General features: G+C 27.6%; 1 protein-coding gene across 3 annotated transcripts; it reads right to left on the bottom strand.

The window, feature by feature from the left end:
• Nucleotides 1-690: 690 nt before the first annotated feature.
• LOC147065398 (neuronal synaptobrevin-like) lies at nucleotides 691-14670 on the bottom strand. Of its 3 annotated transcripts, none has more exons than XR_015071753.1 (7): nucleotides 14457-14670; nucleotides 11949-12081; nucleotides 10951-11029; nucleotides 10450-10529; nucleotides 8577-8628; nucleotides 4455-4588; nucleotides 691-2497 (listed from the first exon to the last, which is right to left on the bottom strand). XR_015071753.1 is itself a non-coding variant. In XM_085956604.1 (7 exons), coding segments are annotated over exons 1-6 (447 nt in total). In that variant the 5' UTR covers nucleotides 14459-14670; the 3' UTR covers nucleotides 691-2497; nucleotides 4455-4458. The 3 variants fall into 3 exon arrangements, 2 of the variants coding, with proteins under 2 accessions (XP_085812730.1, XP_085812731.1); XM_085956604.1 differs by having other exon boundaries at nucleotides 4455-4559; XM_085956605.1 differs by lacking the exon at nucleotides 4455-4588.
• Between the last annotated feature and the right edge of the window lie 908 nt (nucleotides 14671-15578).

The following is a 15578-nucleotide window of genomic DNA, read 5'->3' as shown; positions in this document are numbered from 1 at the left end:
TATTATTAATTGACTCCATCTCAAATCTTTTTTATACATTTTCTTTAAAATGAGCTAGTCCTTTTCATTTATCTACACACACCCTACTTTTATACAAGTTATATTAAATATATATGCATATATTTAACCGTCATCAGCCGTTACTCGTTAAAAAAACAACACTTACATTTTTTTAAAATAATCATCTTTCGTGCGATTGTTTGAGAAAATAGAATTGAAAAATAATTTAATATTATTGTTTTGTTTGATATTAAAAATGATATTATGTGCATTGGCAAATAACATAAAAAATGTGAAAATGTGACACATTTTTTTTAAGATTTATTTATTATCAAAATATTTTAAGTAATTTAAATATGTAAACACTCTTTGAGCATTCATTTTTATGTATATTTTCGATGAAAATAACAAGCATTTTTACAACAAGTATCCTTGTTTTTAGCACATTTTAAAATTAATATTGCATTTGAAGTTAAATAAAATAATAATTATGACATGATTTCAATTAATTTATTTCTTTTTAGTGGAATTACATTTTTTGTCGTGTCATTTTCACTGCTATGAAAAAACTGATAATAATGACACATTAAAAATTTTCAACAAATTATCTTACGATATACACATTTCTAGAAAATTAACAAATCAATTTATTGTATCTAATTTAAAATATGATATCATGATATTAATTGTTATATATTATAACACCTTGTGCATTAAAAAGATATTGTAAACAACGGTTTTTTTTTTATTCTATACTGATTTTTTATATTCCAAAACGCATATAAATAACGGTTGTCGATAACATTTAACAAAATAGAATACAAAATATTATTATCGCTGTTCAATGAAACCAGCTATTTTATACTATTCAATAAGCGGCTTTTATTAATATTTCAACTAAAGTGTTTCAAATATCTTTTATTATTGTGTTTAAACAACTATCCTATATTTTAAATTACGTAATATAAACTTATATTTTATTAATTTTTTTAACATTACGCAACCGGTCCTCCCCAAAAGGTCAACATCTCAAATGTTTTTTTTTAATTAACATTATCTCTGTTGAAAGCCTTAGAATATATTTTTGGATAATTTTAATATTGTACCAAAAAAATGTTTTAGTAATATACAAATACACAGATAAATATAATTAAAATAATCAATAAAGCCTGATAAAAGCTATTTTTACTACATAATCATTAAATCTTTTATTTAAATAGCACGTATCTTTAATTATTTTGAGAAAATCATAATATATGAGTAATACACGTGTCTTAAAGTGTTTTAAAAAAATCAATAAAAGATAAGAAATGCTTATTTTTTTCTATTACAGTCCGCATTTTTTTACATATAAAGCTAATATAAATTTATTTCAATTAAATTCAAGGCAATGATTTTTTAAAAAAAAATTAAATGCCAAACCAATTTTTGTAGGCAGTTATAATTTAAACAAAAGATCCACTGTATAATTACATTTTTAATACAAATTGTGTTTAGTATTAAATAAATATGTTTTATTATCCTGGAGAATTAACAAAGATTGCATACCATATTTTTTTATAACAAAAATTATGCATATTTTTGTAATTGAGCATCAATTACATTGAGCTACTTTACGAGCTGTTTGTTGGCGAATTTACAATCTGCCTATAAAGTCGCCTAGTGTAATCATCGGACAAGCTAACAAGCAGTAAACACTCTACCGAGAAAAGTTGAAACCGGTCAACTTTACACGCTACACGCCGGCGTGTGGGCCTACTGCGTCTGCGAAATAGAGCGCAGTAGCAACCTCCTGGTAAAAAAACGAACTACGTTCTGTCAAAATAGTCGCTGGCTTGTGGTTGTGGCTTCTCAGCGAATGGAAAGTTTTGTGTGTCATCATCATAATCGCAGTAGCTGAATCGCCCGCTATTAAATTCACCAACAAACAGCTCGTAAAGTAGCTCAATGTAATTGACGCTTTATTGTTTTATTGTGTTAATAATTTCACAGAAAAGTGGAAGAGCCTTAATTTTGTAATGCTATGCAACTTATCAAAAAGCATCTGCTGCATACACATTTAAATTTTGAAATATTTTTTCGCACATACCATACCTTATTCTGATACATTCATTCTTTTTACAATAGACACCTATCAAAATAATTCGACCGAATGTGCCTAAGAAGCTATTATCATTACGTTTAACGAAAAATTCAAATAACATCGTGGATTTCAATTATTTATTTCTCGCCACAAACCAACGGTACAAGCGATGATATTTTCATCAAAAATATTAACAAGTAGCGCGTACGTTTAATTTTATTAAATAACTAACTATTACATTATTATCAACCTGATTAAATTTTGAGGAATAGTTATTACATAGTTATGATACATACAATTTCAAAATTGAAAATCTTCTAATAAACTTAACATTAAAATACTCATAATAACGTCTTGGTGATTTAATTTTCTGGTGTGAAGTTGTGAGTCGAAGTGGGGCCTACATGAAGTTCCCTAAAAGAACACGTAATTTAGTCAAAACATATTCCATATTTTTATAAAAATCAAAGACATCCAATGAGTAATCCAATGTCAGAAAATAATATGTTAGAATTGGTAAAATATAGTTTAAAGTAAGCTTTTACAGTATTCATAATTTAAAAAAATGAAGTTTTAATAAAAAATACCTTTTCAACACAAATATTCAGTTTTTCGTAAAATTAATCGATGCTAATATTATTTATAAAGTTAAAAGAACATGTAAATTATAATAATAAATATAATAAATATTAATAACAAAGACATATATTAATTATACCACATTGTTCATAACAAAATAATTTTGAAGATATAAAAGTATTACTTTTATAAAATCATATATATATATAAAAAGTCTAAACGAGTGTAATATAATGTAAAAAAATATTTTAACTTGTATTAGATGAATAAAATTAAATAAAATGAAATCACTGAAAAATATAACAAAAATAATGTGGGTGAGTACTTACTTTGATTTAAAACAAATTAGTTTTTTCGGAAATAAATAAAATAATATTTTTTATACAACCACATAAAATTTATGTTTCTACAAACCAGCAATACCTACATCTAAGACAATGCTTCAATTTAACATCGATATTAACAAGTACCTAACATTTATTTTTTGTCAGTTATTATAATATAATATTGTGATTTACAAAAAAAGGATATTTCGATGTTTTAAACTGAATGAATAGGTTATTTTCCTTTTCAATAGCATTCATTGTAAAATTTTATATAAATCACGATATTATATCAACTTTGAATGAGATGTCCATTTTGTCTTTGAAGGTTTATTTTAATTTGTGAACAAGAATGTGAATGAGAATATATTTGATAAATTGGTATTTTATTGAATTAATTGTTTATAAAATGTAATTATTCCATATAAGTATTTTTAATTTACTAATTAATGAGAAAATATTTCCTGTATAATGAAGTAGTATGATTGATTTGATTATGGAAAATGTAATATTATGAAAATATGCGAAAGGCCGTACGGTTTCTTTTTTTATTTTATATTATATAAATCACACAATAATATTTTAAAGCTTGACATTCAGAATTTTATATATATTTTTTTTTTCAAAAAATCTAGTTACTGTCATTCGTTGACAAACTATTGAATTCAATGTCACAGTATTCATTGATTTTATACAGCAACATATTATAAACAACTTAAACCATCTCATATATTATACTTTATTTTCAAAACTTTAAGAGATATCATTTTTATTAGGCCGAACACATATTTTCATTAATTAAAATGTTTTCTTGAAGGATTTTCTAAGAATCACCAGCATGGCATTTTAAAAATATGTATATAATTAATAATGTCATTGAAAATTTTCGTAACTCAAAAAATTACATAAATAATTTGAAAACATCAGCGGACGGGACTCGAACCCGCAACTATTTGACTTTGTTCAATGTGTTTCACGAATTGAGTCACCTGCGCCCTACCTAATTACGACTAAATTAACTAGTAGTATAATATACAACTCTGAAGCGAATTTAAAATTGCGTTAATATTGGCAATCGTCTTTTGTAGTTTGAACCAAGGTACCATTAATAGGTGCTTACCTTGATTCCTAGCCGACGTCAGTCTCTTAAAAATTTTATCTTAACATATTTGCACTTGCTAATAATCTTCAAATTATGTATTTTTAACGAAGAATGTCACATTTTATTGTCACACTTTATTGTAAAAAGATTATCATGAAAATTTATTCATAAAACTGTATATCCAGATTGACATTAGTGATATTATAGTAAACATTAAAAGTTTTACTGGCCTCTTGAATAATTTTAGGTTAGGTTAAGTAAGGTAACCTGATGTAACCATAACTGTTGATTCATCGAGTATCCTCGGTATTTTTAATTGAATTATGTAAAGTATAATAACTGTTTGTAAGGATGTGTGTATACTTACCGGTCTATGTTTGCATGCCACTTTGGGTGTGGTTACCGTTACTGACGTTGGTATCCCCGATAGCAACCTTAGCGTCTCCCAACGTCGGCATGCCGCGGTAACGCACTAATTCAACATTTGTTTTATGTTATCACCTGAAAGGCGACAAGCAGCGCGATGGAAATAGACACAAATGAAAAACGATTCAAATTTATTGGTCTATCGAGAATTGACATAAAAAATATATTGGAAGCTTTGCATGACGCGGTGGATGAGTGACATAATATCCACTTCTAAATTCAACAATAACGGATTTTCAAAGCCTGTCTCATAAATTTAGTCACTTATTGTTATGAGTTTTTGTTCTTAATTTAAATTATATTACGAAATGAATCTCGTAAAAAAACTAGTAATATTATAAAACGTCATTAATTTGAAAACTATTATTTTAAAAAAGGCTTTAATGAGGATGCTTCTACCTATCAGAGGCACCTAGCGGAAAAATACGAAGCTTGCAATTTGAGACATTTTTTTGATAATTTACAATTTCAACTGTATTAAGTAAATATGTATCTGAAAACATTAAAAAGAAAAATACTTTTTATTTTAAGTCAAAGAGTTACGTGAAAATGTGAATTTGTTACATATTTACGTACACAGTTACGTTATTTTTATTTCCTCGCACAGATTTTTGACTAATTCATAGTATTAATTTTAAAAAACATCGATTTTATAAAAATATAAATGTGTATAACTTGAAATTCTTTTTATTTATATGAAATCTTATTTAGGTATGGTATTAAATGATTTTATTGGCTTACTAACGCATAATATAAATCTTATCTTGTATTTACTGCAGTAGGTAAATTTTTAAGTTTTGAAGTGATACTTATATTATATTTTTTGTCATTCTCAATAGACTTGATACTTTGAAAAGTTTTTTTATGATCAAAAAGCGGCAGCCGGCGTGGAGAAACCGAGTATAAAAGTAACATTCACTTCGAAGTTTCCACGATAACATAACACCAAAGGACACAAATAAATCACATACAAACGGTACAACATATACCCGAGATATTCACCCCGGAACATAAAATACTATACAAATAATATTTGCAGGGAAGGAAAGCTCAGAAATGCTGTAGAGAATACATTTCAATAATTCGAAAGAAGATTGATGGATTTTTAAAAGGGGAATAAGAGAATCAGTTTGCGTCAGGGTGGATTCTAGGGGTTACAATCACAATAATTGTACTACAGAACAGCAATTACCCATTTAACATTAACGCCAATTCATTATCTGTAAACATCGAACATGCTTTAAAGACACATCTTCATTTTATTTTATGTGTCATATTTTTATCTAAATGTATGCAGCTATTGATGCATTTGTGAAAGTGTATGTATCGTATTCAATAACTAATCTCTTATTATAAATTATTATGCTATTGTCATTTTTTATAAATTATTATCAAATCATATAGATTTTTTGTATAGTTTATAGTATAGCCTTAGTGGCAACAATAAATTTAACATAATATGTATTATTTCGCTCTACCTTGATTTTGTATAAATAACACCAAAACACTTTATCGAATTCATAGTCAATTAAATATGTTTATTTTTTTACTAAAATAGTAGTAAGTATGCTTTTATGATTCCAATATTTATAGGATTTCTTTAAACTAGACGATTTTTTCTTCATTAAATACTTCCAATAATTTCTGATCTAATGATAAAAAAATGATAATAAGAATTTCAGAACAAAATCAGTGGTGTTCTCCATAAACACATTTCAACAACAATAAACTCATTAAATTCAGTATTATAAACAAACTAAATAAATAAATATTATGTTTGTGTTATTTAAATTATAAAAATACTGCAAGTTTAAACTGCGTTTATGGATAGCTTTGAGTGTGATTTTGTTTATATTTTTGATGGAGTCATTGAATACAATAAAACACATGTTAGTTTATCGCAGTTGAACAATATAATATCTAAAAGCATTTTTTCACTGGGTTAGTTTTGAGCACAATTATTATTATTATTTATAAAAAGTCTAACTATTGAATGCAGTGTGGGTGTAAATAATTTCATTGAAATTGTGACCATATTTTAAATTGTTACTTTTGTACCTGGTTTCCCCTAAATTTGCACAAATTATCCTAGAATAAAAAAGATGTCAATATTGTAGTACGGTTTGGGGAAATTTTGATATGGTTTTTTTGTAAATTTACTGTTAAATGTGGGCTCCATGTAAATTTATATGCCAGTAGATACATATACATCGGAGATTATGATTGTCTGAAACTGTTTTTTTTTTCTTCTTTTTATTAACGTCTATTTCAACACTGAATTATTTTCAATGCAATCATCATGCATTTATAACTTTGCATTAAATGAAACGCATATTTTCTTTATAGTTATATCACTAAAATACCAAAATTAATAATTAATGGGATAAGCATTTCCTGTATTGCATACATTAAAAAAACTATATACATGTAATACTTTATTCTCAGTTCTAAATTTCAACCGGTAATAGATTTAAACATAACAAAGTTTATTGTGTAGGTTTATATTAGATACTATTTAGTAAATAATGTAGTTACTTTATTTTGTTTACCCATGAGATGATTCTACTATGGATTTAATTTATATAATCATTTACCCTTTCCGGAAATCAAAAGATTCAGAAAATAGGTAAGTACCTACCGTACATGACATAAATCATTTATATATACATTTAAATTTAAGTCATAATTTTATTTCTTCTCTAAAACAAAAATCAAAAGTTATAGGAGAGTAATAACTTTTGCTTATTTTTCTTTAATGGGCTATACAATTTAATATAATAAAATGAAAAATTTGGGCAATAATTTTTTGTCTAACTTATGTAACAAGATAATATTAACGTCAACTATGGCAATTTATACGGTGATTATTCTAGCAAGTTTATCTTCGGAAAATATGCGTTTCGTATTAAATCAGAAAGTCTAAAATAAATACTCCATTGAATTTTCTACTGACAATCAAATACAGGTAGCAGTTACCTACGTTCATACAAAAACATTGGTCTATTTTTACTGTGTTTAACTATAAATTATATCAAGCCAATACATCAAAAGATATTTAAGTCTATAATTGAACTCAAATTGTAATTTAATTTTTAAAACGTACATAAGTATGGCGGTATATACATTATTTATTTAAAAATGTGAATATAATCAAATACAGTAAATAATACTTATTATTGTAAATTTTACTTTTGGCGATATCACATTTTTTTTTAATATTTTATTGTGGATTGTCTATCACAATAAATAAGTAGTTGAATACAGTTAGTCTAATAATATATTTTAAATAATTAGTAGTTATTTATAATAATATTCTTTTTTAAACATTTGGTAAAGCATGAAATATATTTTCATGTAAGGCAGATATTCAAATACGACGGAAATAATTGCTTTTAACACAGTACAAAGGTTTTCACATTGATTCATGGTAGACATTTATTAGGCTTTCTAATAGTAGGTATATAGACAATGATGGTTTCCATGTAAACAGGGAAGGTTATATAGATATACGCTTATAAAATGATATATAAAAATACTGATTATTTTTGTTACAGTTTATAATACAGACTTTTTTCATATTTAAAAGCTAAAGTTTTAGGTAGGTAAATAAACACTTTAAACAGCAGTGTTTCTTAATAGTATATGATTTGACTTAATATTGTTTACAATCAATATTTTCAATTGGGGTAAAAGATAAAAATACTGTACATTTAGAAAATTATTTCATTATGAAACATATTGAAATTTAAAATTCTGTGAAAATATTTATTTTTTAATTATTATTACCAACTGATCGCAATAAACCTTTTTCTTCACACATTAAAGTTAAAACAGATTTTTTTTTAAATTGTATTTCGTTGATACTCATATATAGTGCACATATACTATATGCCACTCTATGGTGAATTAAAGGTTTTTCTTGTCGTAAATATCATTGTATAAGCGTTAGGTGAAGCGAAATAGACAGAGGCGAAGCAAAGTTGCCAGGTCTTCACATAAACAAAACAACAGCAATTTGGAAAGTAGGTTGGTTCTATTACTAAGTTAAAAATAAATTTCTTACCAAACAGGAGTCCCAGTATAACAATGCCAATCACACCCATTATAATCATCATCTGAAATAGTCAAATACATTTTTAAATGATTAACTTATCACGACTGACAAAAGAGGAAACAGTTGTTTTAGTAGTATTCCAATGGATGTATAAATAATATGCCCTTTCACATGATAAAGGATGTTATTTATGGAAAAAGTAAAATACTTTTGAAATGATCGACTGTTTTCGAAAAGTAATAAATATTAAAAATTTGGTACATGAAAAATTAGTACCTATCCTAATTATTCATTTTCCGACTTATATAAGTTACGAAGTTGTAAAATTAACTCTTTTATATTATTCAGACAATCCCGAAGCCTCACAGGGCCAGCCATTGTGTGATTTACAGGTGAAGGTTTTTGTAGGTGACCCGGTGAAACACGTGTGAACACTTTTAATATGTGTTTATTTGATTTGATTTTATATAATGCTAATAAATGAACGTGTATGTAGCGGGGTAGAACAACTCGTGTGTGACTGTGTTGTGTTGGCAGTCCCGAGGCCTACCTTGGAATGACTTGAGCCGGGACGCTATATTATGTCAATTGAGAAAATCTATGCAGTATTTTATATTTTTACATCAATCAATATAAATATAATAATGTAGAATTTTTACTTGAAAACCACCGGGCTAATAGTCATAGATTTGATTTTATATAATGCTAATAAATGAACGTGTATGTAGCGGGGTAGAACAACTCGTGTGTGACTGTGTTGTTGACAGTCCCGAGGCCTACCTTGGAATGACTTGAGCCGGGACGCTATATTATGTCAATTGAGAAAATCTATGCAGTATTCTATATTTTTACATCAATTAATATAAATATAATAATGTAGAATTTTTACTTGAAAACCACCGGGCTAATAGTCACTTATATTATAACATTTATATCACTATGTTCGATCTTAAGATGATCATATTTTGTCTCCACAGAGTGAAGGTTGTAATAACAGATTTTTTGTGATTCTACAATAAATTTTAACCACTTGTTTAACCTATTAAGTCCATACCATGACTCTAAACACATATTGAAAAACATAATAACAATTTAAATTCTAATGGATTTTAATTTTTTACTATTCCATTTGAATCATTTTTGCGACCCGCGTTTCGCTTTGCCGAAAGAAATAGTAAAAAACTTAAATACATTAAAATTCAAATTCAAATTCCATCAAATACCATCAGTCGATAATATTAAAATAATAACAATTTGCTATTTGCAAGGGATTTGAACTTGGGACCCGCAAAATTATTAGAGGCCAGAGAAACAATAACCTATTACAATGTAATTTTTTTGCATAATATATTATTTGATGTTTAAAAAATTGTATGTGTTTGACAGTTGAATAATTGTGACACATATTAACATTACGTCAATTTACTTGTCGGGCTCCAATGCCCCTACAAATTAGGAGGTCCTAGTCTGTATCGTCTTTACCCCATGATAAATACGGGCCTCACAACATATCGCTCGCGATGGATATGTGACAGAATCACATGTCCAAGAAATGTTGTTTATTCATAATAAGTTTTGATCCAGATCATCAATATATAGATTGAGCAAATGGGTAGCATTGATTTATCTTAAAAAATCTGTTCAGAATTTTCATCCAAGATAGAGCCAATGAATATATTGTAATATACATTATTATGTTCATATCAAAGACTAATGAGCGTTGTTTACACAAATTAAATAGTTGAATTTGTTAATGTATTTTAAAGAGGAATAATTATTTATCCTATAAAACGATTGAATATGACCGGACTAATGAAATTCGATCAATAAATTATTTTTTTTATCAACTAAATATTGTTAATTAAAAATGTATTTATTTCACCTTTAGATTTTGCAGCCAAAATTTGTTTTTTAATTTTCCGGCCTGCTGTTCAAACTGTGACGCTCCTTGTTGAAGGGCATCTGAAAATTTCCACGAAAAAAACTGAATAAAAATTCAATAAAATAGTTAAATATGATATTATAGATACAAAATATTAGTCTTAGAGCTTTTCACTATTTACCACTTGACAATGTTACAATTATCAATCACACAAAAACATCGTCTCTCTTAGGATATAATTTAACTCAAAAATTAAACGAAATTAACAGTTTTATGTCTGCAGTGGTAATTTAAAAATATGTAATTTTTTCTAGCAGAACAGGCCATGACAATCATGCATAAAATTAGTGATATAGTAGAAGTACCAGTGAAATGATCACAAAAACACCCAGGCTTTGAGATAATCACATAAATATATTATTACCTCACCAGGAATCGAACCCAGAGCATCCGGACGAGAATCCAGTATCAATATTATTAAAAAATATATAATATTTTTACCTGCTCTGTCGTCCAGTTCTGATAACTTCTGATCACGTTCTAAGACTTTCTCTACGTTTGTTTTCATTATGTCAACAACCTGAAATTGTAAAAATATTATATTATTTATTTTTATTTAAATAAAAATGTGTGCAGTGAGTACAGGAGTGGACTGGCCCGGCAGTATACCGTGTAAATCCTAGTAGGATGAAGAGTCCCAAATATATTTTTTGTTAAATATTTTTATTGAAAATATTGAACAATTCTAACCAAACTAACCAAAATTTGTTTTTTTGTCAAAGTTTTATCATTATCCGAGTTGTTCAATAATCAACAACAAAAGCCATTTATCTTTATATATTCTTCTTCTTTTACCCTGTCGCGTCCTGGCATTGGGGTATAGGAAAGGCACAAATTCGCGCCAATTTCCTCGGTTCATTGCCAACTCTCGCGCCTCCCGCCATGCCAGACCTGAAGCGCGTAGATCACTTTTGTAGAATAAGGGAGAGCCGGCCACGGCGATGGACCCCTTGAGGCTGTGGCATAAGGGTACGAAGTATCGTGCTCTTTGGCGGCATCCGGAACACATGTGAAGCATCTCTTCGTGATTACCTAATTCACCGAGGTATGCTGTGTCCACTTACATTTTTATAATATTATACACATTAATAAAAGATATTGATTTTTTACGTAGATAAATAAACGTGCGTATATCTCTAAAATTTAACTTTAGGTGGATTGACAAGAAAAATTCCTGGGGTAGTCTCAAGTCCCCAATCAATCCTTGTAGGGTTAAACAAAAAATATTAAAAAAATATCCAAATTGATTTATTTTTTAATTCATAAATTTAAAATATTTTTTAATTATTTCAATTTTTTAAATGTTTTCTATTCAATATAGAAATATTTTTTATATTACATTTAACTTAATATTCAATAGGTATTAAACTATAGAAACTGCATCCATATAGTCGTATTAAGAAATATTGTATGACAAGTTTTGAGTAGATTAAATTAACCTCATCGACTTGCGCCTGCGTTTGCTGCAGTCTTCGTTGTGCTGCTATCTGTTGTGGTGTTCGCGGCCCCCCGATGATCTCCCCATCTGGCCCTGTCTCGGCCGCAGCCGGTGCGAGCCCCCCTTCAGCGGCCCTGAAATATACATCATCACATATCACTATATGACAAATCATAAATAAATTATAACCACAGAACAAATTAATATGATAGAAATATGAAAGCCAGTTACCATTGGCAAAAACTGAAGCCATTTTTTGGTTTATGACTTAAAACAGATAGGTCATAAAACGAAAAATATACAAAGCATCCGGAGTGTCCTTAAATATCATTAATATTGAATAAACGTTACGTTTACGTGACAAAGTTTAATGCATAATGATACAGATGATTTTAGGTTCCTCATCTCCACCCGTCATGTATGTATATCCGTGGATATGCAGGTCCGATTTCCATGATGCTTAAAACGTGTATCAAAGAAAAGATTTTACGCGCTCATTCTGCTATTTCGATACGTAGCCGCATGGAACTTATGTAGCAACCATACACCGTGGTGCTTAAAGAAAGAATTTAGAGAGAAAAGAAAAGGGTTGAACTGGCTCATTTAGTTTCGGTGACATTAATGTCCTCTGTATCCGCATTCAGAATATCAAGATGATTCTACGAAGGAATCGGAATCAATCCGATTAACCTGCTCTCCATACGATGCTGTAAATTAATCATGTTATTTTAAATATAACCTATTCTTTTACACGTGTTTAAGTTTATTTCATATTTATCCATACCCGACGATTATACCTTCATATAACCGCACCCATAACGTTACCCATTTATTGTATTGACTGATGAAAGTTATTATATTTCCCAGTTACTATTGGGCTAATTATGTTTTTTTATTAACGAATAATATGCTTATTACTATATTATATAAATTATTAAATGTATAATAATAGCAAATAATGATTAATACAATTTTATATCTACCAACTAGCAAGTATTATTATATTTTTTTAATGTGCCCATATTATCACTCGTAACTCTGTGGACTTCATGCTATTCTATCTTATGATAAATATGATGCTTTAGGATGCTGCGTATCGTGCGGATAAACTATTTGATAGCATCATTAATATTAATTTATTTTTCTTAAATTATTATTTTTAATTATTGTATAATTAATTTTTTCTGTATTAATAGTATTCACTATATGAATTATGATATATGGTCAATCGCAGTTGTGCCAAAATACTATAATACACTGCATAAATAAATAATCATTCAAATCTGCTGTATAAAAGATATGTGTTTAAATTTGACATAAGCAGGTACTTCTATAAAAAGTTTACTATATAAACATAATAATATCTACTGTTTTCTGTTTTAGTAATTATATAAAGTTTATTTAAAATTTTATAAGTAAAAATATTATAAGTAAAAGCTTATTCTATTTCGGTTAGATGACAAATAGATCATTCCACTCAATGAGTATTAGTTTTTTACTAGTTGACGCCCATAAATGTTTTCATTCTATTAGTATACACATCTATTTTAAATACTGCAAATTTCTTGATAACCAATTCTGATAATTATTGATAAAAGGGGCAAAAGCTTTCGTCAAATGGGAAAGTTCATTTTCATTTGACGTAGGCTAGTCAGTCTGATATTGAATGAAGTTTATGTGTACGTGAACTCAAGTAGATACTTTCACACCCACACACACGCGCTCATAACATCACGTTCTTGAATGAAATCGATATAAATGATACATATATTTGGCATGAATTAGCCTTTAATTAAGTTGTATTTAATAGAAAATCAAACCAATAATACGTTATGAAACTAAAATCAAAAAAATTGTAGTAATAAATTAGAATAAGTTTGAATTAAAATGAAAAAAAAATTAGTATTACGATTTCTTGTACTAATTTAAAAATAGTCTCAAGGTAAACCCCTTAAAATAATTATTATTTTATTTTATTAAAATATATGTATGAATTTTAGTTTCTTACATTATGTATTTGATATTGGTAATATTTTATGACAGAGTTAAAGTCAAATTAAATACTTTGCATCAATATAATAATGTAAAGCGTCTATGAAGAATTGTTACAAAAATAATTATAACGTATTTTCTGGTTATATTTAAAGAATGGTCAAATTACGAGAAATATAGAAAGAACGGTTAATATTTTTTATGTAATACAATTATTTTTGACTATTATTTTTCTGTTTCGAATTATTGTATTGGCGTTTTTAAATCTGTATTTATATTTTTAAATATTTATATAATTCAAAATTATTAAGAGTAAATAAGTAAATATTTGAATTGTTATGATTTATAACAAATTTGATTGATTATAACTTCAATCAGACATCTTTTTGTTGACTGCGTTGTTGAGAAATAACAGTTATGTTCATGTTTTAGTTAAATTTTCATATTACGGTGTTAAAATTAAAGTGACATTTATAATTCTATATCGATTGGCGGTCTCATAAAACACTCTACTTACATTTTATTTCAATTGAGCTGCTACTATTTTCCAATAACGCACAACGATGAGGTTCTACCCCGTGAAAATCACCAAACAATTCTAGCAGAACGATTTCCACTAGAAACTTCCCGGTTATGTGATCACTAGAGGGAAATATTCGAAATTAAAACTGAGATATCGAAACGCAAAAGTGCCTTACAGAGCAAACTGCTTAGGCGTTTACGGAAAAGAGTAGTACAGTCTACACAATAGGAATCGATCAACGCAGGCGTATGAACTTTTGCGAGCTTTTACACCTACAAGAAACCACTCGAGTTGTATAATTTGGCAAAATGTCATGTTATTATCATCATCATCATTTTCATCTGAAACCATATTCAAACAAAACTCTATATTTATATATATATAACAGCTTTTTAACGTTTTAAACCAATTTGATGCTAATTTTTTGATAAGCAATAATATTAACTTGGCTATCATTTATCTAGCTTACGATCATTATCTTTAGTTGCTTATGATTTCTTTGTTTAACATTGATACTAATTAGCAAAAACTCACAAGAATAAATAGTAAATTACAATTATCATCTTTAATATAACACACATTTGTCCATCCATTAACTGGTGATTATATTAACTGTACTTTTTACAACGAATAATAATTGGCACTAGATACAAACACGCTTTGAACTTTGAAAAATAAAGCATGCATTTTTCCAGCCGCAAGATGGAATCCACAACCAACTAGTTGAGAGGTAATCTTACCAACTAGATTACCGTGATTCACCAAAGTCCCTTTACTAATTTTTACAAGGACGTATTCAGTAAAAAACGTTTTTATACATTTTCAGTTTGATATGTTAAAACAGAATAGATTGTACTTTACCACTGTGGTTAACGGTATCATTGTATAATTTTAGGGTACTCTTATACTAATAATAGAAAATTTATATAAAATTATTCTTTACGTGTCACCTAATATATTATAATATTAAATACAATAAAATAACCTGTAGCGGCCTCAAAAACATACATACTAGAAAAATTGTTGAAAAAAATTTGGACCAAATATTGTTAAAAAATACATCTTTCGCATACTGGTGAGTGCTTTGTGCGACATTTTTTTGTAATTATTAAAAAT

This window comes from Rhyacophila brunnea, unplaced genomic scaffold (assembly GCF_057557595.1).
Source record: "Rhyacophila brunnea isolate RB1 unplaced genomic scaffold, BYU_Rbru_1.0 scaffold_6, whole genome shotgun sequence".
NCBI classification, from domain to species: domain Eukaryota; kingdom Metazoa; phylum Arthropoda; class Insecta; order Trichoptera; family Rhyacophilidae; genus Rhyacophila; species Rhyacophila brunnea.
This window is presented reverse-complemented; position numbering and strand designations above follow the sequence as displayed.

Bases quoted from the DNA above. Each gene is read 5' to 3' on its own strand.
- LOC147065398 (XM_085956604.1), bottom strand. The intron at 11,030-11,948 runs GTTAATTTAATC...TTACAATTTCAG, and splicing joins CGCAGGCGCAAGTCGATGAG to GTTGTTGACATAATGAAAAC. The intron at 8,629-10,449 runs GTGAAATAAATA...TGACTATTTCAG, and splicing joins TTTGGCTGCAAAATCTAAAG to ATGATGATTATAATGGGTGT.